A 27,948-nucleotide genomic window follows, 5' to 3' on the forward strand; every position below is an offset into this window, starting at 1 on the left:
TTGGGAGGGGGCGGAGAGGGGGATACGCTGCCAAAGGAGCCGGTTTGACAAACATCAGGGCTGGATGCCTCTGTGCACTGGTGTAATGGGAAAGCCCTTCGCAAGGCAGGAAATCCTGGAGGCACTCCCCTTAGAGAAGCTTGGATGCAGTAGGAGATCAAATGGGGACTCCCGCATGCCCGAGGCCCCATTGAGATACATATTAAGTGATGATGCTCTTGGGTCCTTTGGTGTATTTGCTTGTAATTGCCATGCCCCCCAGAATACCTGCTTCATCCTTTAGCCCCAGTGAGGACAAGTGCATTTAGAAAAAGCCTCCCAAAGACTCCCACTCATGCTCTGCACCATCCTTGACCCTATGGGGCACCCTAAGGCTGTCTGCAGCTCTACAGCCCAAACCCTCCTATGTTGACTTTGTGTCAGTGCTCCTACACCATGGATTCCTGACCTCTGAGCTCACTTCACACAGGCATGTGCATGTATTCCCTGCTCCGGTGACTGATACCTTCAGCATTCCCCATGACTTCACAGACACTTTCATAGAGCAGCCATAGAACTTATTCCAGTATCTCCCATCACCTTCCCCATGGCACTAGGAGGACACAGGGGTTAAAAACCAAAAACAACAACCAAAAAATAAAGAAATAAAGAAAAAAAGAGGGGGTATGAAAAAAATAGGGACAAGGAACAGCAGGAAGCCACAGCAGACATTACTCTTAAGGAAACCCATGAGTAAGGAGCAGCTTGGCCTGGCACCAGCTTGGCTAGCCATGACTCATCCAGTATCTCCTCCCTACCACCGGTTCTTTTTTAACTTGGATATGACATCCTCCACTCTCAGCCTGGTGTATCCAAGTTCCTTCCACTCCAGGGACTGCAGCTTTTCTCAGGTGAGCAAGGGAATCCCATCCTAACCTGCCTCCTTACTGCCTAACCTAACCCTAATGCTACCCCTTTCCTTTCTGAAGCCAAGATGAAAGGATTAATGCATTACTTTCCTTTTAGCCCAGGTGGTCTGCTCAGCTAGCTTCTGCCTCATTTACCATTGTTGCAGCTAACAGATGTCTGGATTGCAGCTGCTCTCCATGAAAGAAGCCCTGAGCCCTGCTACAACCGGGCACCTGGCGATGCTGTACCCATTTGTTCATATTGAAGGAACATGCGAGCTTTTAATTGTTCATGGCAAAGGGAGCTTTTTAATAACTTCAATTAACAGAGAGAGAAGAACTCCAGTTAGCTCTTGCTATACAAAAAGTGTCCACAATGTCATTAAAACAAGATTTACAAGTGTCATAATTCTCAGCAGCATAGTCAACAATACAGCCAATCATTACAACTGAGCACCAAAGGAGAAGGGGGGAACATCACACCACCGAGGAATGGGAGGAAAAGAGAGGAGTGTGGGGCCAAGAAAGTGCAGAGGAAAAAAAGAAAAGTCTTTCTTAATTTTCAGTCTAAATTGATTTTATTCTACAAAATGCTACTCAGTTAAAATTGGAAAAGCAAAACAATTTTAATGTGTTTTCTTTCATAGCAGCAAGCTTTCTCTAACAAGCTTTTTTAGTGCAAATACTGTAGGCCTGTAATTCAGTAAAATAACAAGAACAGAAAAGAGACAATGCCAGAGAGAATGCCTGAGAGCTGATTCTCCAGGACTGCAAGAACGATATTAAGATCACAAGCAAAGGGTCCCAATTCAGCAGTCACCTCTAAGAACCAGCTTGTGGCAGAAACTGTTTCACTGCAGACAAACAAGGAAACCCAAACAAACAAAACCTCCATGAGCTAAAACTTGAGAGGGAAAAGAGAAAACCCAACAAAAAAAGAAAGATAATGGTGCCCCCAAACCTTCAGTAATCCTCATGGTCACCTATTCATTACTGAGGCTTGATTCCACCTCTGACACCTGCTTTGCAGCAGCAAAATGCTACTGATGCTCTCAACGTGCCCCCAGGAGAGTGGAATCAGAATCAGGCCCTTTCTGTATGTGAGGATCTTAAAGTAGACTTTAGTGACACTAGTAACATATCGCCCTAATAAAGATGCACTATCCCTTATTGATCTTACTTTGAACTACACAGTATATCAAGATATATACAACAGTTTATTCTCTCACTGAGCAAAAACAATTGGATACCTATTTTCTACACATTTTAATATGGTTTTAATATCAAGTAACCACAAACAAGAAAGTGGAATAACCCTTTAATCATACAGGATAGGAGGGGAACAATTAAGTAAAACAGGATGGGATTTTATTATTATCTTGTATTCTGAGATTCATCCTGAACTCAACCTACTGTTCACAGAGGAATGATAATGCATCTTTAGAAACACATCTCTTTGTACATTTTATACAGACGACAACAAAACCCAGAATCTTTCATTTAAAGAATCAAAAGAAAAAAATTATTAACCTAAAAAAAGAAGAAGATTGGAATATTTTTAATGCTTTCTTTATTATATCCAAGTCTTGAACAGAAAAAAAAAGATGTAAACATGATAAATAAATAAGAAATAAAATGCAGATTGTTCCCCCCACCTCTTAAAATGTTTGACTTGGCCTTCCTAATGAAAATGAACCTGTAAATGTCATGATAATAAGATCTCTTATATTTCAGAAGTCTGTTTTAGAATGAAGAAATGAGACAACAACCAACCCCAACAATAAAAGGCAAAAAAAGAAGGCAACAACCAAACAGCAGGAATGTGAGTTGGGAGGATGTTAAATTAATGGTGGGCAGATCTGCTGGAGCAGGCACAAGACGGTTGCCTGCCAATAAATAAGATACCAGGGAGGAGGGAGGGGGTGTCTTAGGTTTGCTTTCATTTTGTTTTCCTTTTCATTTAGGATGAAGGCCAGGAGGATCCTACATACAGTAAGCAGCAAAATTAAAGGTTCAGATGAACTAAATAGATCATTTAAATAATAATTATAAAAACACAACAGAGAGCTACTGTCCCCAGCATGTTGGTCCCAAATCCCATCACACCACAAGCAGTTTGAGACTCACCCCGTCTCCACGCCTACGAGAAAGGAATGGATGAAGGCAATGCCACAACTAGGAAGGGGGAAGGAGGAACTAGGGTAAAACTGGAATGGCAAACATCACCTGGAAGCTGAATGTTTCCTTCAGAGCAGCTGCTACTGCTCCTCCCAGTTTGGCATTGGTTAATTTAAGATGTTGCTAAAGGCTTTGTTGGGCCAGTCACTAAGGGATTGACCCAATACCAGCTGGAATTCCCTGGGCCTTTTCCATTGACTCAAACAACTCTTGGTCAGACACTAGTTATAACAGCTCCCGCATCCCCATTCCATGCAGAACATGAAGATTACATTTAGGAATTGGCAGGGAAGGTACTTATGGAAAATACCATTTGGGGGATGAGGAAGACAGTAATTTCCCAAAAAAGCACATCAGTAAACCTGAAGAATGCAGGGCCAGACCAAAACAGCAGAGGAGCTCAAGTTGTACCTGTCTGCCACAAACTAGAGTAAGGCTGATCCACAAAATACGGAAGAGGCAGGAGACCAGCGTTCCCAACACAGACATCCTCTGAGAGATTTAAGGGACAAAATGGGCAGGCACAAGGTATTCAGAGCTTTTTCCAGGTAGGAGTAAATAATCCTCTTTTCCAGGCAGTTTCAAGTGGCTCCCATTAGTATCAGAGGACAGGAAAGGGGACCATCCTGTCCATGAGAAGGTCAATGTCAAGGCAGCAGGCTAGTGGGAAAGGGCCAGCTGCAGATCCTTAGTTCCTTCTGGATTCAGTGATGAAAAGGTAGGGTTTTGTTGTTCCACTAGGAGCTGAGCCTGTTTGGGTTTAAGGAGGCACCTGACTTCCTGAAACCCCTAGTAAGAATGCTCCTAAATTCCCAGGAAACAGCAATCCTGATCAGCTAGCCTCAAAAGTAGCTGCATCACTTTAGGATCCATCACTTGTCAGTGTGTATTCTGCTCAAGAATGGGTGGAAATGACATGCAGAGCCATTTTATTGAGCAGTTTTAGAGTCTCAATCCAGGCCAGCACAAACAAGCGACCTAAAGTGATGTCATCTACATAAACCTCTATGAGAACAGGACCCTCTGTGCTCACTATGGGAAGTTTAAGGTCTACTTTGTTAAAAAGGAAGTTCTGATGTTCATGTAAGGACATGAGAACTCCTTCGTCCATTTTGCTTATTGCGCAAGCTTCATTTGAAACCTCCAGCACTGGTATAATGATGGAAGTGTTTTAGTGACAAAGAAAAAGCCTGAATCCCAATCAGCTTTAGAAAGCAAAAAGACCACTCATATTTTGCTGTTTCTGGCAGGTTTGGTAAATATCTGTGTTTAAAAGCAATAGTAATAACAAAAAACCAAAGCCTACCTTTAGAGCCATAGTAGTGTCCCTTTGAAATAACTCATGGAATGGACAGTGGCCAGGGTTTGAGGGAAACCAGCCCTGCTGAGGAAAGGTCCGGTTCCACAAGACTGAACCCTACTATTCCCAGTGGCGCTGGTGAGGACTGCAGCAGTTTAGCATCTCACAGGACTGGCCCTATAATTGTATATTGCGTTTCTTCAGGTCCAGCCTGACCAAGAAATATCCCAGGTTCAGTTGATTAAAGGAAATATATAAAAGAACAAGAAAATCTCACACCAAAATAAATAGCTGCCACCACAGCTTCAACAGGCAGGACCAGAGAGCTATCCCTCAAGCGACTTAGCTGGCAAGCTGAGCAGTCCTAGTGTGCACATAGTCATGGTTTGACATCAAAAGGAATTGAGCTTGGCTCCATGCAGGAATAGGTTATACACATTACTGTTTTCAGTAGTGAACAGCAGCACTGGAGAGCTTGTGCCCTCTGTGAGCACTTAGTAGTAGCAGCCAAGCCCACAGGTTGGAGAAGACAAGGACCCAGGGCTAGGGGAAGAGCCCTCTGATTTGTGTCTTCAGGCCAATCAGCCCCAACAAAACCAGATCAATGCTTTACAATGTAAAAACCCAGAGGCCAATGATCAAGGTGCAAATAATAGTAACCTGTTTTCCTCTGCTGTCATTTGTCATTCATAACCAGAGGTCGTTGGAAGCTCTGTTCTAGTTCAAATAGGTCACCACTTCAACCATGCCATTCCTGCCTGGTCAGGAGCACCTTGTAGCCTGTGCTGTGCTGGAGGTTGGACCACTGCCTTCCCCCAGCCTCAGAAACTGGGAATCTCTGAACAAACAACACCCACTAATATCAACCGGTGGATGTGCACTGCTTTGTTTCCCAACAATGAAAAGTTCAGCAAGGGTACAGACAGGTAGTTTCACCATCGTATCCACTGCCAGTCTCCATCCTAGATTTATAGGCACATGGTGCCACCTCTTTTTTGGTAGCATGCTTTACTAATATGGCCAAGGGGAGGATTTACTAACAGGAAGAGATCAGCCTGAGTCAAGAGCCCGGATGGGGAGGAAGATGCAATACTCCCTCCCAGACAGCAAGCAGCCCAGGAAAAGTAAACAACAAGCAGCAGATTTGATATCCACCAAACTAGGGTAAAACCCTGCCAAAGACACTGGTAAGTACCCGCCCAGCAGCTTTTCTGGTGCTACTTTGGCCCTGAGATGCTAACTTGTGTTTTGAGGAGCCCAAGGGGATAAATACATCTACTTTAAGAAGAAAGGCTTCTGCATGAGGCTGCCGCTGTCTCTGTGCCCCAAGCCAGAGATCTGAGCTCTGCCCTTGCTGCTGAGCCCTCAGGCTCCTCGTGTCCCCCATCCTCTCTCATTCCTGGACCTCCTAGCCATCCCCCCTGCCTGGGCAACCCTATGTGCTTCCCCACAGCCTGTCCTGAGGGGAATGATCCTAACAAGCCTTTAGAGTTCAAAGCCACTGGATGAAATGTCATGGGATTGACAACATTGGAAATGATAAGCACAGAGAGAGAGAGAGGGAGAGACTGAAAGAGAGAAGTTGTAAGATCAGCTAACCAGAATGATCTAAGCACAGAGCACAACCAATCAGATCCATTCACAAAGGGACAACTAGCAATTTCTGCAGCTCGCCTTCAGTCCCGGCCAGGAGGGCTCCCCAAGTCCACCACGGCCATAAACAGGTTTCCATAGGCAGTCCCTACAGAGGGGACGTCACCCTCTCCAAACAGTCCTGGTGCGTCAGTCCCACCCTTGCCATTTTCTGCCTCCAGGGAGCTGGCGTTGGTCCTCACTCTCCTTCCTGGAGCTGCAGCACTTCCCCATCCTTGCTCTTGCTGCCCTTGTGCTTGAACGATCCTGTGCCTGTCTCTAATCCCACAGAGGGGGGCTCCCCCCATGGTGCTGGGGGGGATGTAACACACTGGCAAAATGGGGGGCCGCAGGGGATTACAATGCCAGCAAGGTGGGAGAGTTCAAGGAATCCGAGGACTGGTCACCGCTGCTGCTGCTCCTCCGGTGAGCTTTGGAGCAGGACTCGGACGGCGAGAGAGGAGACTCCTGATCCAACACATTGGGGTAAGTGAACACCAAGTTGGAGGAACCAGGAGTGATGGCTGGTGTTGAGGTCACCACGATGGGAGTGTTGAGTGCCTCCTCCCCATAAAAACCTCCAGCAATGCTGATGGGCTTAATGACAGACCTCTGGGCTTTGTCAAGGACCAAAGAGGAGGAAGGGATCTCTTCCTCCACAGGCTCCTGCTTCACCACCACCGCTCCGCTAGCTCCAGTCCGAACACTCTGGAGGCTGCTGGATGGAGGGCTCCGACGCTCCTCAGGGCTGATTTTGCACACAGGGCTGTGAGCCACCAGCATAAACTCCAGCTTCTCTTTCTCCTTCTGGAGCTCAGCAATCTCCTTTTGCAGCACTGACTTTTCCTCCTCCAGCACTTCAGTTTCCTGCAGACAAAAGGGGAATAAGTAAATACCAGAGGCTTTGAAACTGCTCCTCAGGTAGAGCAATGGACATCATGTCCAGATACCCCCTAAACTCTTCATGACCCAAGCAGGCACCAGGTCATTGCCAGCTGAGTGTGTTGTGTTTCATATGTCTGCCAGTAGGCTATTCCCAAACTTCACCAATATAAGGGTTATAAATAGTCTTCTCATGCATTCACTTTAATTTTCTCATGGCCAGCTTCTACCACTCTGTCTTAGCCTGTGGCTTCACTCTTCTCCTTTGCTGTCTGCCTGACAGACACCATAGCAGAGAGGACTCGGATATCCTCCCATTGTTTCTTTTGTGTTAGGTAAGTCATATTCTTTTCACTTAAACAAGAGGTAGTGCACAACAAACTCTAAGCTGTTTCCATTTTTTTCTATAGTGCATATTACAGCTATATAATATATATAATATATAGTGCATATGTTTTAGTGTGAGGTGTCCCTGCCCATGCCAGGGGGTTGGAACTGGATGATCTTAAGATCCTTTCCAACCCTATTCTATGATTCTATGGTTCTATATTCCAGGTTAAGTTTGACTCTTGCACTCCATTTTCATCTCCACTGACTGCATCCCAGGATTTACACATTTATCTTTCCTGTGGTCATGTCACACTGATCATCATAGTCAATCTGTGAGCAATTAATACCTTCCTGTGTGAGGAGCTCACCATCTCACAAATAGCTTGTCCTCAGTCCTCAGTTATGACCTCCCACTTTGCACTCCTCTCACTGCTATTACTTTGGTCAACACAATCCTCAGATTCTTCCTACAGGATGTCCTGCTTCCACTACACTGGGAATACCTCCCAAACTTGAGTCAGCAGCACGTTTCACTGGTGTGCTTTCACTGCTGTTCTTCTTAATAAGATCATTGAATAAAACCAGCCTGGTTCTTGAGCAGGAGTGCTACAGCCTTTCCTCCAGCCTCCTTCAACACAACCCATCCTCTCCTCCTCTTCAGCAAGTCCCTTACCCACCCCCTGGTTCTTGTGGTCATTCCTACATTCTCCAGCTTAACTAGCTATTTCCCCTGTGGCATTAGACCTTTCTTGCTTCCTTGGTGCAGGAAATCATTTACCCCCACCAAAGAAAGGTTAGCCTAAAGGATGTAGCTTTGACAGGTGCATATAACATCTGCTTCATTTTCTGCTGCTTTCAGATGATCCTACCATCTTCAGTGCTTTTGTCCTTAAAGTCTAACTTTGAGGCATACAGCATCTTTATTTCCACTCATGGGGGGAGGCCAGAGATAAGAAGACTCATGCTAGTTGGGAGGCTAGAGGGAAGGGAACTCCTAGGACATTTTGGCCAGGCAATGATGGGAATTTAGCCTCCTGAGCTCTAAGTCTGTGCCCTCACCACCACTGTTGTAGGAGTAATGTCACTAGGCAGCCCTGGAAGGGGAAGGCAGCACATGTTTTGTAGCATCTCCCTCAAACATGCTAGCTGAGGGAGAGCAGTGCCCTTCGAGCTGGTCCAAAGGGCAGGCAACAAGGAAGGAGGAATGTATGCAGAGCACGTACCGCCTGGAGTTTCTCTGTTAGCTCTCGACGCCTGTTACGACACTTAGCAGCTGCCAGCTTGTTCCTCTCTCTCCGGATCCTTCGCTTCTCTTCTTCCTCAGGCGACAGCTGTAGGCAAGTGCCAAGAAAACCCACAATCAGATCTGAGCAAGGCATTCCTTGAAGTTCGCAAGGATTTAACCGCAACGCAAAGGAAAAAGGCCTGATCCAGCAGGATGCTGAGCACTCCCCCTCTTCCCTAGTGTCAGCAGAAGATGAAAGCACACAGTATCTCTGCCTGCACTGGGCCTTAGCAGAAGGGTGAGGAGAAGATGGAGATGGGAGCAGGGGGAAGATTGCGTAAGAGGACAGTGAATCTGCACCAAGGCCAAACAGATAAAAGATGCTCTGATTGTTTCACAACTTGGGTGGTACATTAAGCAAAACCAGAGCACGATGTTGTAAGTGCCTCTTTCTTGAAAGAAAATAATCTGCTGCTTCCCACACAAAAAATAGTTGTTAGCTGGAAGGGGGAGACAGGAAAATCAGCAGAGCTCCCATGAAATCCATGAGGCAACAATGATTTATACCACCCAAAAACCTGACCTCAGATTTTCGAGCACTCAGGGAGATAACACACGGTGCTCCTTGCATCAGCAGGCAAGGCTCCAGTGATATCAAGGGCTTCCTGACATCCTCACTGATGTAAATCAGGAGCAATTCCATAGAAACCCATCGAGCGACACTTGTGAAACCAGAGGAAGTGAGCAGGAGCCCGCAAGATCTGGTCAAGTCAGGCTTAGCTTTTGGGGGTTGAGAGGAGGTTTGTAAATCCCAGCAGCAGCAGATAGGCTTGTACCACTGCCGAGGCCAGGGAGCTGGTACAGCAACGTGTGAAGAGGGCAGCATGGCTCAGCTCACAGACCATAGGAATTCATGGCACACTCTTGGCCGCGCATCCTTCTCCATTGTGGACTGACCTCGTGCCCTGGCTGGTGTGTGCAGCGAGGGCTCTAGCCCAGCGACTGCCAACAGCAGTGAAACGAGTGCAGTGCAGAGCACGAGTCAGAGCTCACGTAGTGCCAGCAGAGAATGGAAAGAAAACCTTCCCATCAAAGCTTTCAGTTCCAACATCTCCAGGGGCTGTCAAAATTGCAAATGAGACATTCACCCTTTTACCATGTTTTTCTTTTTCGTGTTAGTTTTATGCTAACCTCATTCTGGTTCATTTCAGTTTCCTTTGTTTCCCTCATTTTCACCTTTGCAGTTCCAGGGGGTTTACCTCAGCCTCTGGGCATTCACTTTGCCTGGTTCTGCTTTCTTTTATCAGGGTCTGTGCCTGTGATTTCCCCTGCACACAGCACGAGATGCACACCAAACAATACAGGTACTTCTAGGACTTCAGGACACAGGTTTTGGGCCTGAAAGCTTTTCCATCAGCAGATCACTGAGCTCCATCTCTGGGTGCCCTTCCAAGCAGCAGTAAGGAGCCCCTACAAGCTCCGGTGTCCTCACTACAGCTCTGCCTTTTCACCTTCCAGCTTGTATGTGTGCAGGGTGAAAATGTATTTGCACACAAGTATCTGCAGTACAGCAAAGCGTTGTACATGCACACAGACTCTGTGCTGACTTGAGGCCTTTGTGTACAGTTTTCAAGGGCCCTTTCATGCTCTGGAAGCACAGACCTCATTGAAATATGTTGGGACCGAAATGTCTCCTCCCAGGAGAAATCATCTCTCGGAGGCCATGGCTTTGCAAACATCTCATAGAGGAGGCTCAAGCTCCTAATCTGGACATGCTTAATGTTACACCAGGTCCATAAAGGACTATTCTGTCAGTGGTCACTGGATTTGTTTGAAAGTGGTTGGATTTGGCACCGTTTGTGCCTCTGCTGTGTGCGTTATCTGTAGCTTGTCCAAGCCCAATACGTGCATTCACTGGCAGAAACGTGCATCAAAACAGGCTCTTCTCACGAAGCGTTACACAGTGTTTTCCAATGGGGTGTTCAAAGCACCAACAGCAGAAACCTGAGCCAAAGAGCCACGGTAGAGCGCCCGGGTACTGCCTTAGCACGTGTCTAATCAAAAGGACTTGGCTTTGAATGACCCACAATGAACGACTTGCAAACAAGCCACAGGCCAGGAATTGCTTGGCAGGCATCCTTCAGCAAATAACTCTGAACAACAAATAAAGCGGAGAATATGGTGATCTCTTCACGGCCAATTTGTGAACACAGAGGCAGCATTTGTCAAACAAATTAGTTGTTGCTAATTATTGCCCCAGTTCTCGTGAGAGCTTCCCTGGCTTTGGACACCAGCCCTGCACGCAGTGAAGCGGGAGGTAGCTCCGGCTGGTGGAAAGGGCTGGCACATAACCCGCATGAACACGGCTGCATGTCCTTCCTCCCAAAAACGAGTCCTCAGTGAACCCATCTCAGCTCCTCAAACTGAGGCTTGTCTTACTCTGGACATGTGGCTTTAACCCCTTCCCTGCCTTTTAGGTCTACACCAGACAGCTACTCCACATAAAATAATCAGACAATGAATCAAAACAGACAATGTGGAAGTAAACGTAGGGCTGGTGAGTCTTATTGGAAACAGACCTCACACCATGGTGTGTGCTCGTGCACTGAGGGCGTGCAGCACATCTCATTACACTGCTGTGCAGCGACCCACACAACTGCTGCTTGGGAACAACACAGAGAGATCTGGATTATTCAGACTGTTGTTGTTCTTTAAAGAGATCAGCCTAGCACAGCAGATAGCTGTTCACCAGACAGCCCTGGAGAAGGCTGTTTCTTAATAAGAGATTGACAAGGCTGAAAGGATCTATAGAAGATGCCTGCATCTAGCCCACCACCCTGTCCCAGGGCAGGATCCATCCTCCCAAGGGGAGGCTCAGCACAGAACAGCAGTGATACAAGCCACCCCATCCCAGCTATGAAAATGCCACTGATCTGGGAGCAGAAAACCCTCCGCTTATGGGATCCTCACCTCACTACCGTAAAGAGATCAAGCATTTGCATGTTCACAGTGGGAAGGTGGATTTAGACATCCAGAAGGTTCTTGCTACTATAGTCAAGGTGCTCTAAGGAAGCTGTTCCTCCCTGCACGATGCTGGCTAGTACTGGTGGTATCACCCAAAGTGAGACCAGAACAGTGCTAGCTGCCACCGAGCAGATACAAGCTGATGTAATTTGGGTGTCAGGTTTATAAAAGCCCTACAAAAAGCTCCTCTGCTTGCTCAGAGGTTTCCTTCTGCCTGCAGTGGCAGAGACACTCAAACCGAAACCCAGGGCTCAACTTCAGAGTTTCACCTGCTTTTGAAACCGAGCCGCAATGCGGCCCAGTGGTGTGAAGCGTTTGACAGAGATCGGGTAAATCTCACTGTACAATGAGGAAGCAGCAATGAAATCACCCTCTGGCTCACACCCTCTGCCACCCTGAGAAACCCCAGCACCTGCACAGCACGGGGGACAAACCTCAGCACCCCCTATGGGACCAGGAGATCCCAAGAGAGAATATGGGGAACCTCTGTACAAGTGGTTTTGGGGCACCCCCAGCTGCTCTTACCTGCTCATCTCTCCGTCTCCGGCCCACTGTGGTCCCAATGGTTTTGATGACACCAGGTCGCTGTAGGGCTGTGTGTCCGGCCACTGAAGACAGCGGGGGCAGTGGGTGGCTGTAAGGGTGCGAACGGGAGTAAGGGCTTGACATGGAGGTGATGACGGTGGGCTGGACCATCCACTGCAGGTCTTGGCTGGTTGTGATGGCGTTGATCGTAGGGATAAAAGCGCTGCCTGATCCTGGCATATCTACTCGGAATTTCTAGGAGGAAAAGCAGGAGACAAAAGCAAAGGAGAGAGAGAAGAAGCCGTCAGTGAAAGCAGAACGTAAATGGTTACTCAGAAACCAGCTAGACCCTCAGGACCGGCACCAATGAGGATCAAAGCAGCACCTGAAGCAAAGGCACAGGCTGCCAGTGCCTCTGCAGCATCCCAGGCTGCCCCTGCCCACCACAGCCCCCTGAGGAAGGTGCTGGGCGCAGGCACTTCCCCTTAGGAGCAGCCTTGCCCTCTCCCGGCCCCCTTCCTCATCCCCCCACACCTCCTCAGCATCCCCTATACCAGCCTTCCCCCCAGGCAGCATCCCCACCAGTGCCTCCCGCCTGTGCCCGCTGCTCCTTCCGGTGTGCAACAAAAGGGGAATTGAGGAGTCCAAAGAAAGGGAAGAGAAACTTCAGCTCCGAAACGCCATTGCCAGGCAGAGCAAAGCCTCCTCCTACCGAAGGATTACCCTGAAACATGGGCTCAGTCCACACTGGGTTTGGGTATGGCAAGAACAGCAACTTGCTTCTCATTCAGTGGTTCTACGCTTGCCACACACACAGGGCGAGAAACCCGGCCCCGGGATGGTTACGTGCAAGGATATGTATTTTAATAGCAGCCTATAAAATAGATCTTAGGATTCAGATCGGACAAGTTCCCTGCAGCTCTCTGCACTGTCTAGACAAAACAAGGCAGCAGTAAAACCGAGGCAGCAGCTAATGATCTCCTCCAAAATACATGTACACCTTGTTTCAGACAGAGGTAAATCCATCTGGATAATATGCTGGCACTAAACTGCAAGGAAAACAATTGCTTGTCCCCGGAGGGGGAAGCAGGGGAGAAAGAATGCTTTTGTCTACACTGAGCAACTTCAGGAGGCTTTCAATGGTTAGACTTGGTTTTACAGGCAGACAAGCCTTGCTCCAGTCCAAGGGACAGGGATTGTAAGACCAGCAGCCACCAGTATCACTGATTTTGTGAGCACTGAGATGATCCCACAGAAAATGCACATTCTTAGGTCAACAAACCAGCTTCCCAGAGAAACGGGAGCCCTTGCATCAGCCTGACCTCAGCCCAGGTAAGCGTCCCAGATAAGGGACAGCACTTCAGCACAGATTTCCTTTTCAGGGTGTGCCTAGTCAAGCACCTTAAGTGCTTTGTTAAACCAAGGCTACTGCAAATAGCATTTCGCATTCTGACAGCTCCAGCATTTCGGGCCGGTATTAGCTGCAATAAGTCCAGCTGCCAACGCCTCGAGACCAGGAGATCCAGTTTGAATACTGATCAAAGCTGTAAGCTGGCATTTGACAGCTCAAAATCTAGCAAGAAAGGACAAGAGTGAATCCAGTTAAGCAGGTGGGGGAATTACACAGACAGGATGACACCGGCACCAAGACCTTGGCAAAAGCCCCACCAGAACCTGAGAGATTCACCTGGACCTCAGGCCCCACACAGCCTCAGTATGCCCCACATTTCACATCCCATCTTTGTGACCTCTCCCAATTAACTACAGAGGCCCAGAGATGAAAACTGTCAACACTGTAAAGGAATTTCAGGGTGTGGATCCCCATCTGTGCTCTGCCCAGTGCAGGCTGTGACCACACAGCATCGAGAGGGTGGTTTGGTGCCTCCAAAACCATAACACAAAGGACCTTAACCTTCCAGAAGGGAGGAAGTACGAGACTAATTGAGCCACAGGTGCTCAAGTCAAGGGACACAAGTTCTGCTTCCAGCTCCACAAGTGGCTTCTACAATGACCTTTTGCGTACCTGTGCCACCATCCCTCCTGTACCCAAAATGAAGTCCATCTTCTTTGCAGGGATACTAGAAAGCTATGGCTGAAAACCTGAGATCTTTTGGTGCTTTGCTATGTGAAGACACCATTTGCACTCCAGAGCAAATGATCTTTGCCTCTGACACCCAATGATCTGCTACAAAATCCCATCAGAGGTCTGGAGAGTCAGACCCACCACCAAATAAGCCATATAAAGATGCAAGTGCCCTTCACAAAGATCAAGCTCCCAGTTATTGATGAAGCAACTGCTCCACTCACAGTCAGTCCTGTATTCAGCCTAGGACTCTTCTGTAACACTAGTGGAGGCCTCCTGGACAGCAAGGGGGAGCTGCTCAGTGCAGTCACATCCCTCAGCAGGCTTCCTCGCTTGCATCCCTGCATAGTCCTTGCTTGCAGACTGGGAGAAGAGACCAGCGGGGCTGCAGCCCCTGTCTGTGTCATGCTCCATCTCTGTCACCAGCTTCCCATCCAATCCCTCAAAATACCTTCAAACAATGTCTCCCAGACCCATGTTCTGTATTTTCCCTTGATAACCAACCCAGGGACATGCTGTTGTGACAGGCTGAGTCTTCAGATAAGGGCACTCAGGCTACGGGAGGTTTTACAAGCACTGCTTCCTGACTGCTCAGTCTTCCCCTGCTAGGACATCGCACTGGATTAGATTAGCTATGCTAAAATGCCTCTGCCCCTGCTGCTGTGCCCGGTGGCCATCAGCTCTGACTCCTGGGGCACAGCTGCCTTCAGAGGCAGGCCCTGCATTCCCTGCACGGCCCCATTGAGCACCGGCCTCCCCACTTTGGAGCCCCAGACCTTTCCCCACACTGCAGCCCCAGCTTTGCTCTCCTCATTCCTCCTCCCCTCAGAGAGCCTGAATCCCCCTGGCAGCATCACCTGCCCTCACCCACATCCCCATTCCTCTTCTTTCCAGACCCCTTCCTGCCATTTCCTATCCCAGGACACCCACAGCTCCCCTCTCCTGGAGGCAGCTCTCTGCCAGGCTCTTGGTTTTCCTTATCTACAAGGAATTCCCAGCACTACAGAAAAGATGTGGCGATAGTCAGATTGCAAGGCTACACACGCAGCACATGCTCAACCGCCAAGCCACTGCTCCCCTCCTGACCCAAGCAACACGCAGATGGAGGTATCATTAACAAACCCCAACAACTAAGCAGCAAGCAGCAACAGTCCTGTTATTAGGAGTGCCAAGAACTGAGGTCAGTCTCTGCTCTGCCTCAAAAGTATGTGGTGGGATGGGAGCCTCCCCCACTCCGTAGCCAGGGAGTCTCCAGTGAGTCCTGCCAGGGGCAGGCTCGGTTAGCAGGTCACAACTGAGGAGCACAGGAATAACTCAGGCTTTGGCTCCATGGTTTCCTTGTCTGTCTTAACAAGGAGCTTCTACACCACACCCCACCGCATCTCTGCTCCCCTCCAGACCTTCGCTTACATCTGTAACTGCAAGTGCTGAGTAGCACCAGAAACTGGTCTAGAAACAGGTATGGTGGCCACAGAAAAAGACCAAACCTAACAACAAAACCAGCCCGAGGATGTTTAACAGCTACTCAGTTATAAAGTACAGGGTGTTTAGGACACATCCTATAATAAATACAAGTGCCCTGGTGGCTCTCCCAAGTTGAACTCCTCCTCGAAGGAAAAATGGACACACTTCTGGGACATAAGAGGGGAAAGTCGACTGGCCTGAAAGAGTACACAAACTCCTCCCATGAAAGTCTATGTTTACCACATGGCAAGTCAGTGATTAGGAAAATAGCTTGACACGCAACTTAAAAGGAAAATGTTCCAGTGCTGCGTTGTATGGGAAAAATAATTAAAAAGCATCAAAGTTTTGGCTCAGAGACACAGTTTCCAGTTACCCATGTGACTGATGCATCTTTCCTTGCTTTGGGAAAGGAAGACAAATAAAGACACGAAAGAAAGAATTCCTACAATGCATATTTTCTACAGTGATAAAAGTGCAGATCTCCAAAGACCAGAATCAGCAGAACAGCCCGACTGCTAGGGTAAAGGCAACGCTTACATTTGATCCTAATCTACAACATCTGTAAGGATCAAGGGAGAGACCATGTACAAGCCTTGAGAAATCTCCCAGCTTCTTAAAGAAAACATTTATGTTCCCGCTAAGCCGGTGTCCTGCTCAGAGCCCCGTTTCAGATAGTAACCCTAGAAACTGGTCTCTGGCCCCTCTATCAAAAGCCAAGCACACCAGCTGCCTGGGGAAGACGTGCAGCCCCCGACAATGAAACGCGGGGACCCTCAGTTGTGGGTCAGACCTCGCTCAGTATTAAGGGGCTCAGGAGTTTCACTTGAATCCAGCGAAGGGAGGAAAGGGAGAGCGGAGACTTCACAGCTTCTTAGCAGGGCGTTTCCAGCTCCTCAGCTCCCTTTCCCCCTCCACAGCCTTGCCCTAGCACTTACTGTAAAACGGGGGATAAACGGGAGTTTACCGCTGGGAATCTCGGTGCGCAGCCCGCAGAGGGCACCAGCGAGATGCGTTTGGAGCAGGCGGGGAGCGGCAGCGAGTCATTTCTGGTAAAACTTCTTTTATGTGAGGAATGTCACGGGCTGGTACGGTTGGCAAAGTTTAAGACTGGACGGGTTCCCCCCCACCCCGCTTCTTCTTTATGATCCTATGAGTTCTTGATGCCAGGACAGCGATGTACTCCTGCTGCCAGGTGGCTCATACGAGCCACACATGAAATAACAATATTAGGGAGGGTGGGGGGCAGCCCGACTCTGACTTTTCAGAGGCAAAAAAAGAGTGAGGCTGGGCCAGCTGATGTAAACAAGTTATGAAATAACCCAGGTTTGTATAACCGGCCCGATTGTGTAATGCCTTCCCCAGAAGTGGTGGATTTAGCAGATGTAGGCATATCAACCATTCCGAAACGTTTTCTTAAGAAAATGAAAAGGTTGGGGGGGAAATAAACCACAAAACGCCTGAGTCGACTTTTAGGTCCGTGAGCTCACGCCGCTTCCATAAGGAAGTATCTCCCGCTCCCTAAGCGCCTGCCGGCCGTGGGAGCCGGCGAGGGGAGCGGGGCCAGGGAGCGCCCCACTGGCTCTCAGGAATTCCCACTCGGGAAGAGGCCGTCGGCAGGCAGAGGGCGGCCGGGGCTCCCGATGGAGCGGCAGAGGGCTCAGCACCGGCCTTCGGTGCTCACGGTGCGCAAGGCGGAAAGCGGCCGCGAAAACAAAGTTTAGGGGGAGAGAAGCGGGGAGAGTACTTCGGGCGCTTGGAGAAGCCGGAGCCCGCTCCGAATCCCGTCCCGTCACCCCCACACTGCCGGCTCTACGGTGGCTGCGGCAGCGCCCTGAGAGTAACTCGGAGGCAGCTCCCGGAGACCCGGAAAGAGCCATCCCGAACTGCTGCGAGCGAAGCAGGGCAGAGGCCGGGAACGGGCAGCGAGAGGGGCACAGCGAAGCTCCCGATGAGAACAAAAGCAGGAAAAAGAGACACAGATGCGCCCGAGTGCTGCCGTTACCGGCAACTGCCCGGAAGAGCCCTTTCATTTCCGAGCTAACCCCGGAGGGCGCCGGATAGGGTCCCCCCACCGACACCCGCGGGCCACGTTGTACCCGGTCCGGAGCGGCTTAAGCAGCCTCATCGGGTTCTTCCTCCCCGCTCGGAGCGGACATCCCGAGCCCCGACCGACGGGACGGGACAACGGCTGCGGGCAACCCGCGCCCGCCTGCGCCCCCGCGGCCGGCGCCTCTCCGCCGGCCGCCCGCGCCTTCCCCGCGGAGGAAGCGCCGCTCCCCGGGTGTGTCGGGGAACTCCCGTGCCCGGAGCGCTGGGGCAGTCCCCGGAGGAACCGAGGGAGCAGGGGCAGCGCTCGGCCCTACCTGCTGGGCTGCGCTGCTCGAGTAGGTCTCGGGGTGTCCCGGGGAGCCGCTGCTGCCTCTGGAGGAGGTGTCGAAGTTCCCGGGGTAGTCCTGGTACATGGTCCGAGGTCGGGCCGGGGGAGCCGCGTCCCCGCCTTCCCGCACCGACACCCGCCGCTCCCTCGCCGTCTCCCCGCCCCCTTCTCCCTCCCGACCTCTTCGGCGGCTCTTGCCTTTCGCCTCTCAGCGCTGGCCGCGGACAGCGGGGGAACGGGGGACAAAAAAAGGCTTTGGAAAAGGGGAAAAAAGGTAAAAAATGGGGGGAAAAAAGAGAGAAAAAAGAAAATCAAGATGATGATAAAATAATAATAATAAAATAAAGAAGCGCGGCAGCAGGGACGCGCCGACGGGACGGTCGGTCTCGGAGCGCGCAGGCAGCGCGATGTCCTCTCTCCGCGCTGCCCGACGAGACTCACCCCGCCGGCGGAGCGTCCGCGGCCCCGGGGGCTACGGGCGGAGCGGTTCTCCTCCGCCCCCCCCCTCCCCTTCCTCCTCCTTTCCCCCACCAACCACCACCAGCACCGGCCGCCCCTTTCCCGTCGCGGGGTGACTCAAGCGGGCCCCACGCCGGTTACCGGAGCGGGAGCTGTGCGCGGCCGCGGTGACTCAGAGCAATGGCATCGCCGCGGCCCCACTCGCTTATTATCCGCCCGCCGCCCCGCACCATGTGCACTCGCACACGTCAAACCCGCGGCGCACCGGACACACCTTGCCAGCGCGGAGCCTCCCACCTGCCGCCGCCGCGGGGGGGTGCGACGGGGACATGGGGATGGAGCCGCCCTCGCCGCGCCCTCCGCGCCGCCCCCGCCGCTTTGCCCGCCCCTCCCGGCCCCGCCGCACCGCGGGCGTTGCGCGGGTCCGGGCGGGGCGGGCGGAGCGGGGGGGGGCGGCGCGGAGCCGTGTTCCCGTCAGGCTCCGCCCCCCCCCCGCCCCACTTGGTCCCGTCCGCTGGCGCACGTTGCCAAAGATGGTCATTTGCGTCGCACGACGCGAGCGCGGGGTTCCTTGCCGCGGATGACGCCATCCGAGAGGGATTCCCTGGCTCCGCCGCACGGATTTAAAGGGGCAGGAGCACCGGGAGGGAACGGGGGGCAACGGGCAGCAAACCTCGGTGGTGGGGGGGGGGTGACACACGGGTCCGTCCTCACTGCCCGCTGTGGAGGGGGCTGCAGGCAGCGGCACCTCCGTGCGCCGCCCGCTTCTGCACAGCACCGATGGAGCGAGCGCTGGAGTCGGCTGGTTTCAGAGCAGCGTCACCCGAGCGCTGGTTTTGCTGTTGTTTTAATCGTTACTTACTATCTTTTATTTACTTTTCCAATTATTTTATCTTTGCTCTTTTCTTTCCTCTTTTCTTTTTTTCTTCTTTTCCCTTCTCTTTTGTTTTCTTTCAAGTTTCTGTATTATTTATACTGCTACTTTTATATTTTTATTTTCAATTTATATTTTTTCTTTATTTTATTTTTTAAGTATTTACTTTTAATTATAATAATAACATAATAATTCTTTTTATATACATTTATCTTTCTCTTTTATTATTTATTTTTCCTTATTTCTAAATATTCATTATTTTCTATTTAATTTTTAATATTTTTATTTTTTATATTTATTCCTATTTCTATTTTCTTCTTTTCCCCTCTTATTTTTATTTTTCCCATTTTACTTTTCTACTTCTTTTTCTTTTCTGATGTGTAGTCCCCCACCCCCTAAGACCCAGCCCCAGAGCTGCTCAAGACCCCCAAAGAAGAGTATGTCATGGGCAGGGCAGGTGGAAGTTCAAGGCTTCCCTGCACTGGAAACTCACAGGGCAAGACCAGTCACAGCCGACCACTGGTGGCAATAGCATCACCAGGTCACTGCCCGACACAGGCTGGAAGGTGGCAGAAGTGGATAGAGCAGAGACATTGCACAGAGAATGGAGCTCTGGGGTGACCTGCGGCCAATACAGTGGGAATGCTGCTTTATACAGCGCTGCTCTTGGACCCAAAATGTCCCATTTCACCCTCTCTGAGGGATTCACCCAGCCCTGAGTGTGTCCTTTTTGCTCGTGGGGAAGGAAAAGTCACCTAAGTTCAAGCTGTAAAATCCCATTTAAGCTGCCTTGTGGACAAAGTATTTTCCCACAGCAGCTCATATGGGAGTAATGGGCTTTCTTCCACCTGCATTGTCCTCCCTGGGAAGGGAGAGCCAGCACCTGCCTCAGGACCAGAGCCTTCGGGCACCTCTGAAACCAGGCAGCCCATTGCTGCTGAGCCTTCAGCACCAGATCTTTATTCAGCACTGAGTCAAGCATTTGGGACTAAAACTCCCACTGATGCTGTTTGGTTTCCAGCACCTTCATTTTCCAGGCAAGTGAAATTCCCCCTCCAAATCACACAGCATCTGACTTAAAGGGAGGTGGGAACAGGGCTGGGGAGGAGAGATGTACTTGAGCTGGCACCATAAGGCTGTACCGTGTTTTTCCCCTTGGGTTGCACATTAGGCAGGTGATCTGCATGTGCTTCCTTTTGCTGGAAAGAGAATTAATTCAGGATGTGAGAGGAGCTGGGCTGAAGTTGTTAAGAGATGAAGAGAAGGGAAAACACACACTGTAATAAAGCAGCTTAATGAAAGGGGTTGGGTTTTGGCTGGTCCCTCCTTGGCTGTGCCGCCAGTTCTCCTCAGGCAGGGGTTCACCAGGCATTGGGAACTGCTGCTGTCACTGGGGGCCACCAGTTTGAAGGCAGGCTGGTGGTCTTGGAAACCCTGCACTACCGTGCAGTAAGGAATGCAGAAGTATTTGGTCCAGAGGAGAGAGATGGACAGGAACAGGGCACACAGAGAGGGGTGTGTTGGAGTGTTGGTGCTGAGGCATTTTGTGAGTGGAAGAGAAAGGGGGTTTCTCGTGTCTCCTCTTTAGAATTGTTTGTATAGTTTTCCTCCAGTACATTGTTATACCTAAACTACCTGCTCCTGTGTCTCAGCTCAAGCACAAGCATTGTCAGCACTGTTTTCAAACATAATTCCAGCATGATCTTGGCACATCTGCCGAATTTACATGAGACCTAGTCTGGGAACAGCTTGTTTGAAATGACATTCAAGTGCTGTTTTAATATTTGGCTGCAGTTAATGTGGATGCAATTAGTTGACACTTGTAAATCCTCTGGTTAAAAGCCCTGTAAGAAGTGGACGAAGCTGGAAGAGCACTCGAGGCCAAACCCTCAGCTCTTGTGGGGTGAAGAACCTCTCTTCCATGGCTGGAGCAGCACCACCCTGCCTCCCACCAGTGCCTGACCCATGGCCCCAAGTGTGACGCTGAAGTTCTACCATGCATTTATGTCAGCTTTGTGAGAGTTTCTTCTGGCCTGGGAGTGCAAAACCCCTTTGGCCAAGAGGGGCTCACACATACAGAAGTGATCCCATAGAGAACAAAGTAATCAGTCCCATGGAGCCTCCTCATTCCCATATCAGCACGTTGTAATCCCTTTCTGATTTTTTGGGTCACAGTAATTCAGACTAGCCTGGCTTGCAGTGCCCCAGACACATGCATTCTTAATCCGCATCCAGACCAAGCTTCGTTGTGCAATAGGCTCCCTGCTTCCAAAAAAACAAGAGATAACATGTACCTCTGCCTAGTCCATTCTTGCCTGAACCATAGACAAATTAAGACCAGCCCAGGTTCCAGGGCAGGAGAGGATCATTGTAAGGCAAATGAGACCTTGGCTCCTCGTGCTTCTCCATTTCGGCAGCAATTAGGAGACTGAAACCCAGACCTGGGAATGGTTTTCACCATGTTTTTACAGGAGCAGAGGATAAGGGCACTCTGCAGCAGCTTAGACTTGGCCCTTGGCAAGCACGTGGCAGAGCCTGCAGTCAGGACCAGCCTTCCAAGCAGCACCAGGCCATGACACATGCCTAAGGGCAGGATCACTGGTTTTTGATCAAAAATACATTGCATCCACAATCCTCTTTCTCCTCTATCCTCTTTTTTACACCCCTTTAGACATCTCATAGGAAGAAGCCTGCAGTAACCATTTCACCTTAAACATGCCAGCTGGCAGTGAAGGAAAGCTGAGAGGTGCTGTGGTTGTCCCTGCTGTGGGGCAGGAAAGGGCACCCACCTCTTCTCCCCACCAGATTCCCATCCTCTGTTTTAAAACTCACTCCGGTGCTATCTTGGTCACTGTTCATCAACAGGGACTTCTGTTACAGAAGTGGCTCTGTTGCTTCCCAAGATCTTTTCCTCAAGCTCCCTGCAGAAGCAGTGTATGTGTTTCTGGGGCTCTCCAGCCTTTCCTGCCAACTCTGCTTTCATCCGTGCATGCAGTCTGCTTTCATATTGTCTCTCTAAGTGCTAAGAGCAAGCGTTTTGATGTTAACTTCTGGGAACGAGCTCTTAAGCTACCACCTCACACTTAATTACAGTTATTTATTAAGCACTGCAGCATATCCAAGGCAGAATGGAGGTTTTCTCCTTCAAAGGAGTTCAGGACAGTGGTTCAGCAAACACCTTTGCCCAAGCACAGTAATTTTCCCACCCACAACTGTCGGGTCACAGAACCCACTTTGCTGCTGATAACCCTATTGTTTTCAGCAGGGTGGCCATCAGGCCTCCCTCCAGCAACCAGTGCACTGTATCTTTAGGGCAGAGAGTCGCTCCCTCAACTGAAACCTCAGGTGAGTGGGTGCTCCCATATGTCCAGTCCAGGGTATTGACACTAATCCTGCCACCCTTACTGCTGCTGAGGGATGAGGTGACATCGTTTAACTCTTTCCCAATCCCAGTGTCAATAGAAGCCCAGCATAAAGCCAGATGCTGTGACGCTGTTCCTTCCTTTGGAGCAGTAGTGGGTGATGCTCAGGGCTTGGGATGCCTGCAGGGTGGCAGCAGGGCAGTCCTGCAGCAGCATGGGCACCAAATGGCTGCCCAGCCATGGTGCAGTGCTGTAGCCGGCAGTCCTGCTGGCTCCACACAGGGTCAGCTCTGCAGAGATCCCAGACGCCGACAAAGCCAAACGCTACTTCAAAGCAGAAACAGCTTCAGCCCTCTTAAAGTGCTCCAGATTAAAGATCCTCCCAACCCACTGAGCAGCAGGTGCAAAAGGTGGATTGGGACCAAGGGCTTATTAAAAGTGACCACAACGCACACTTTATGGCATTTTGCTGGTGTAGGGAAGCAGAAAACAGCTCCAGGAGATACCAGCCTAGGGATGAGAGCTCTCTCCTAGCCCTAGAGTACATGGGATGTGAGAGATGGGAACTGAGATCCCACGAGCCGACCTCTAGGCATCTCTTGGCACGAGATGAACGGTCTTATCTTGATAGCTGTGTTTGTTTGCCCAGCTCCAAACCTGTCTCAGCAACATGAGAGCCTGCCTTGCTCTGCTCCTGCCTCTTGCAGAGACACCACCTCTGGTCCTGCAGCCAAAGGGCCCACTGAGGCTCATTGGTGCTGGTGCCCAGGGGCAGACACTGCAACAGGAGGTGTTTTAGGGGACAGGAGCACTGCCCTGCAGAGCAGGGACCAAGCTCTTTTCCCATTTACCCAGTCTGGTGGAGGACTTGCCTATTCTCCTGCTGTATTTTGAGAGCAGGGCCTCAAAAACATACGTTTACTTGTGTCAGAGCAGTGGAAAGGACTGAAAACCTACCTCAGGAGCAGTAAACCCCACCTGTTAGCACCCCCATAGCTCACCTGAACAGGTACTGAGGACAGGTAAAACACTGGCACAGGTTGCCCAGAGCGGTGATGGATGTACCATCCCTGGAGATATTCAAGGCCAGGCTGGATGTGGTGCTGGGTACCTGATCTAGTTGAAGATGTCCCTGCTCATCACAGGGGGGTTTGACTGGATGAGCTTCAAAGGTCCTTTCCAACACAAACTATCCTATGAGTCTATGACAGCATTTTGCCCTAAGTGCCCACACTCAGGCACGATCAGGATCAGGCCCACAGCCATGCTGCTGAGGAGCACCGAGGGCTATGCCTGGGCTAGCAGGAGAGGGAACAGCCTCTTAAAACTGCAGTTTTGGACCTTAGCTCTGTGAAGCACTTGGCCAAGTGGATTTATCCACTATGTTTATCAGGCAGCTCATTGTTCCTGCCTGAGGGATTCAGCCCCTCAGAAGCACTCCTCGGCAGCATGGCAGCAAGGAGGAGGAGGAGGAGGAGGAGGGATGTGTGTGGCACACAGAGATAGTCCTGATAGCAGGAGGCAGATAAACACACAGGAGTTAATGGCTGAGCTCAGACCTCGTTGAGGCAGTTTGACCTTTCTGGTGGTGAGCCTCCCTTCAGCTGACATGAAGGGTTTTGACACAAGCACTCAGGGGAATGTGTGGCCAATAAGTGAGACTTACTTTTCCCAGCAAGCAGTATTGATCAGCGCAGCGCCTGCAGACACCGCTCGAGGCAGTGGTGGGACCAGCACAGCTCACCAGGAGTGAGCAGAACAGACAGCTGAGAAGCAAAGGTAAAGGTAATAGCTGACTGAACCTGTAAAGTGTCCTTCTGTCTCGTAGGGTAGTGACCTGTGCACTGCTGAAAGCCCTGCAGGGAGGGAGAGGCTTCACAAGCTGGGCTGCTGTCCCTGTGTGGCCTGGCTCTTCTCTGTCCCAGTGGGTGTCCTTGTGATCCTCTTTCCATCTTCCTGGGATACTTCATCCTTTGATACCCCTGCAAAGAAATATCCATTAGGAGCACTGATGTTTTCTGTGAAAATAGGGCATTTAGGACTGAAAATGGACCAAGGATCCATCTGAGCATCTGGGAAAGGCTTCTCCCTCTCTTGTCACCCAGAACAGGCTCTACCCCAGCAATCCACCCATAAGGATGGCACAGGACTGCCAGCACATGAAACCAAACCCAGAGCTTTGCAGCCTCACTTCGGGAAGCAGCATAGCAGCATTCCCAGTGGGCTGAGGTCCCTGTACCCTGCAGACTTGTGGACACAGGTCTGAGTGATGCTGGTGGTTCCCTCCTGGCTGCAGCTATAAGCTGCTATGTAGCATGGAGTGTCTAGCACTCAGCTTCTCACTGCCATAGACGTCATGCTGCAAAGTGTGGTTGCCCAGAGTCTATAACTGGGGCCACTCACTTCATGAGAGCATATCTTGAAAACCTTGCTCCTATCCATTTGTGCTTAGGGAGACCCCAATCCATGCCTGAGGAAGTACCTTGCTCTTTGTACCCAAGCCCCTGGAAAGCCTACAAGAGTCACAGCAGGAAAATACAAACTACCCTGATTTGTTTTAGTTCTGTATTTATCCTGATGACACTTAAGTACCAGCAATAGCAGCCAAATTCTCTGGGACATGAGGTGGAGACTGCTATTATGTAGTATTTCTTAAATGCCCCAGTCTAAACACCTCCCATAATAAACTGCTGGCTTGCTCAGGGATACAGAGCAGGGTTTTTGAAAGCAGCAGGATGACCTAGAAGCTCGGGTTGCACACAGCCTACATGCAAAGGCACTGTAAGTTCTTTTAAAGCAATGCATGGTGTCATGCCAACACAAACACTGAGTCCAGGAAAATGTACCAAGCTTTTATAATGCTGGGCAAGCTTTAGGAGGGTTACAAGGATGCTCTCCCCAAGGATGTTACTGAATCTTTCCACCACAGCCTGCACTTTTCTTTCCTCCACCTTCTTCCTCTTGCTGCTGAGTACAGAAAGATGAGTTGAAAGCAGAGCTTTTCCATCTCGAGTCTCAGGGAAGGACTTGGAGGTGGCTGCTCTGGTCAAGTGTTTGCCCACCTACCATCCCTCTGCTTAGGATGTGACCCTAGGGCTTGCAGGGGCTTCTCAGGAGCTGGGATCAATGAGGGCTGCCCCTGCCTGCAGGCAGCTTTATAGGTAGGGATGTGTTGGGGGAGCACTCCCAAAGTGTGAGGCTGAAGCCCAGGTAAACACAGCTGGGGCACCCTCAGGAGCTGGTGAAGGGGCATGGGACAACAATGGGAGCGATCAGTAGGCTCAGCCTGGGCCACATTTGTGCACATGTGGCTTCAGGCAAACACATCCCACCCTTCTGCAAGCCTGCTTCCACAGCAGGGTTAGTGACACGCACTGAAATACCGCTGGGTCCACAACAAGAGATGGTGTTTGTGGATGAGAGTCAGCTTAAGAGAACTAATGCACAGTAACCTGCATTGGGCTGCGAGTGCAGACAGGTCCTCGGCTGCCTGTGGGCATCTGCTGCCTTGCCCCTGGTCAGGGTGTGAAGATCCAATCCAATCCAATGCAATCCAATCCAATCCATGCAGGAAGCTGCAACCCTGCAGCCCACCTGATGTGGGTGAGCCCTGCAGGCACTCAGCACAGATGGAAGTGTTGGGACCCTCAGGCCTCTGGGCTGGTGCCTGCGGGCACATCCAGCCCGTGGGGCTGCAGAGGAGGGCAGGCAGTTTGCCATTGTGCCATCCTCTGTCAGATCATACTGTGCTGGCAGTTTGCAAAGCTGTCTATTATCGGTACGTTAATAACCTTTCACAATGTTTAATTACTTGGAAAGGTAATCGGTCCTGCGGTAGTGCTTTAAAAAGCCCATTTCACTTGCTCTTGGCAGAGGCTTCTGCTTTTTGTCTTTCATTCTCGCCATAAATATGTTACAACTGATCCTGCTTCCAAAGGCAATACCTATTTGTGAAAGAAAGAAGGCCACTGCTCCCTGGCGTTGTGGGTACCAGCTCTGCAGCTGGGTGCTGTGCCACAGAGCTCTCCCACCAACACCATTATGTGTGGCCAGGGACACTATCTGCACTTTGGTCTTTTCAATAGCTTCGCATGTAAGATACCTGGCTTGACATGCACAGCCAGGTACCCAGGGGCACACTTCAGTGGCAGGGCTAGTCCCACTGCTGGTTGCACACAAATGAGCAGCCAAGAAGCCATAAGTAAGTAGCCTGATCCCCACTGCTCTCTCCCTGCTGCCTTTCAGACAGCAGTGCCAGTGCAGGCTGCGACAAGCTACAGTGCCGGAGGCTGGGGCTGAGAGCAGGACCCAGCAGCTGCAGGAAGAAGACAGGCAGACTGGCTATGTGGGCAAGACTCCCTACAAGGACAGCTTGTAGGGACATTGTGAGGGTCAGGGGATCAAGACTCCCACATCTCTGCTGCATTTGGTACCCCAAATAAGTGGCAGGTTGCTCTGCTAACACTCAAGGATGTCACCACTCATGACATGAGGCGACTTGTGCACATTGCCTTTGGGTTTGTAACCCTATGCTGGCAACTGCAGCAACCACAGAGGTTTGGACCTATCCCGGAGCCCACCAGCTGATGGCTGTGTCCTTCTGAGGGAGCCTGGGACCACTGCTGGGTCCTCATGGCTGTCCCTTGCTACTCTGGTGCAGCCCTGGGACTCCAGATCCAGCCCAAGAGGGGATCTGCCTCACCATAAACACCTCTTGGCTCTTCTATGGAGGGCACACACATGTACACATATGCCTGTCCACACATGTATGCACAGATACCTACCTGCAAGCCTATGGGGACCTGGCATGTGAGAACCTGCTCCATCCATGCCAGGGGCAGGCCCTGGGGAGGGTGCACAGCCTGTCAGGTTCAGGCCCCCACCAGCCACAGCCTGTAGCAGTGGAAAATATTAGACTAGATTGACTAAATTTGTCCTTTTCCACTGATGAACAGTGTGAGCCAACATGTTCCACTTCAGCCAGAGGGGTACTCACTTCTGGGGAGAAAAGCATCAAATGGTCTTCATTATTCATGAAAGCACCAAAAGTCACTCACATTTTGTTCCTATCTGCTTAAGCACGAGCTTATCAAACAGCCAAACAAACCCCCCCAGCAGCTTTGAAAGGGCCAGACTCTCAGCCTGCAGGTTCCCCTACACGGAGGCCTGGTCCTAGTCCTGCAGCCCATCCACACTGGCACTTCTCTCATGTTCTTGGAAGTCTTGACACTTTCTTTTTCTTTCTTTCTTTCTTTCTTTTTCTTTCTTTCTTTCTCTTTCTTTCTTTCTCTTTCTTTCTTCCTTTCCTTTCCTTTCCTTTCCTTTCCTTTCCTTTCCTTTCCTTTC

General features: G+C 50.4%; 1 protein-coding gene across 2 annotated transcripts; it reads right to left on the minus strand.

Moving 5' to 3' along the window:
- Positions 1-1,167: 1,167 nt before the first annotated feature.
- FOSL2 (FOS like 2, AP-1 transcription factor subunit) lies at positions 1,168-18,658 on the minus strand. 2 transcript variants are annotated; one of them, XM_034060316.1, is made up of 5 exons: positions 18,641-18,658; positions 17,894-18,160; positions 11,984-12,238; positions 8,433-8,540; positions 1,168-6,864 (listed from the first exon to the last, which is right to left on the minus strand). In XM_034060316.1, exons 2-5 carry the CDS (start codon positions 17,990-17,992, stop codon positions 6,355-6,357), a joined length of 972 nt encoding a protein of 323 aa, XP_033916207.1. In that variant the 5' UTR covers positions 17,993-18,160; positions 18,641-18,658; the 3' UTR covers positions 1,168-6,354. The 2 variants fall into 2 exon arrangements, with proteins under 2 accessions (XP_033916207.1, XP_033916206.1); XM_034060315.1 differs by lacking the exon at positions 18,641-18,658 and adding an exon at positions 18,508-18,628.
- Between the last annotated feature and the right edge of the window lie 9,290 nt (positions 18,659-27,948).

Source organism: Melopsittacus undulatus, chromosome 3 (assembly GCF_012275295.1).
Source record: "Melopsittacus undulatus isolate bMelUnd1 chromosome 3, bMelUnd1.mat.Z, whole genome shotgun sequence".
In the NCBI taxonomy this organism is placed as follows: Eukaryota; Metazoa; Chordata; class Aves; order Psittaciformes; family Psittaculidae; genus Melopsittacus; species Melopsittacus undulatus.

Coding starts and splice junctions, on each gene's coding strand:
- FOSL2 (XM_034060316.1), bottom strand. CDS start 17,992: ATGTACCAGGACTACCCCGGGAACTTCGACACCTCCTCCAGAGGCAGC. Junction 8,541..11,983: donor GGAGACGGAGAGATGAGCAG/GTAAGAGCAGCT, acceptor ACTTGCCTACAG/CTGTCGCCTGAGGAAGAAGA. Junction 6,865..8,432: donor TAACAGAGAAACTCCAGGCG/GTACGTGCTCTG, acceptor TTTTGTCTGCAG/GAAACTGAAGTGCTGGAGGA.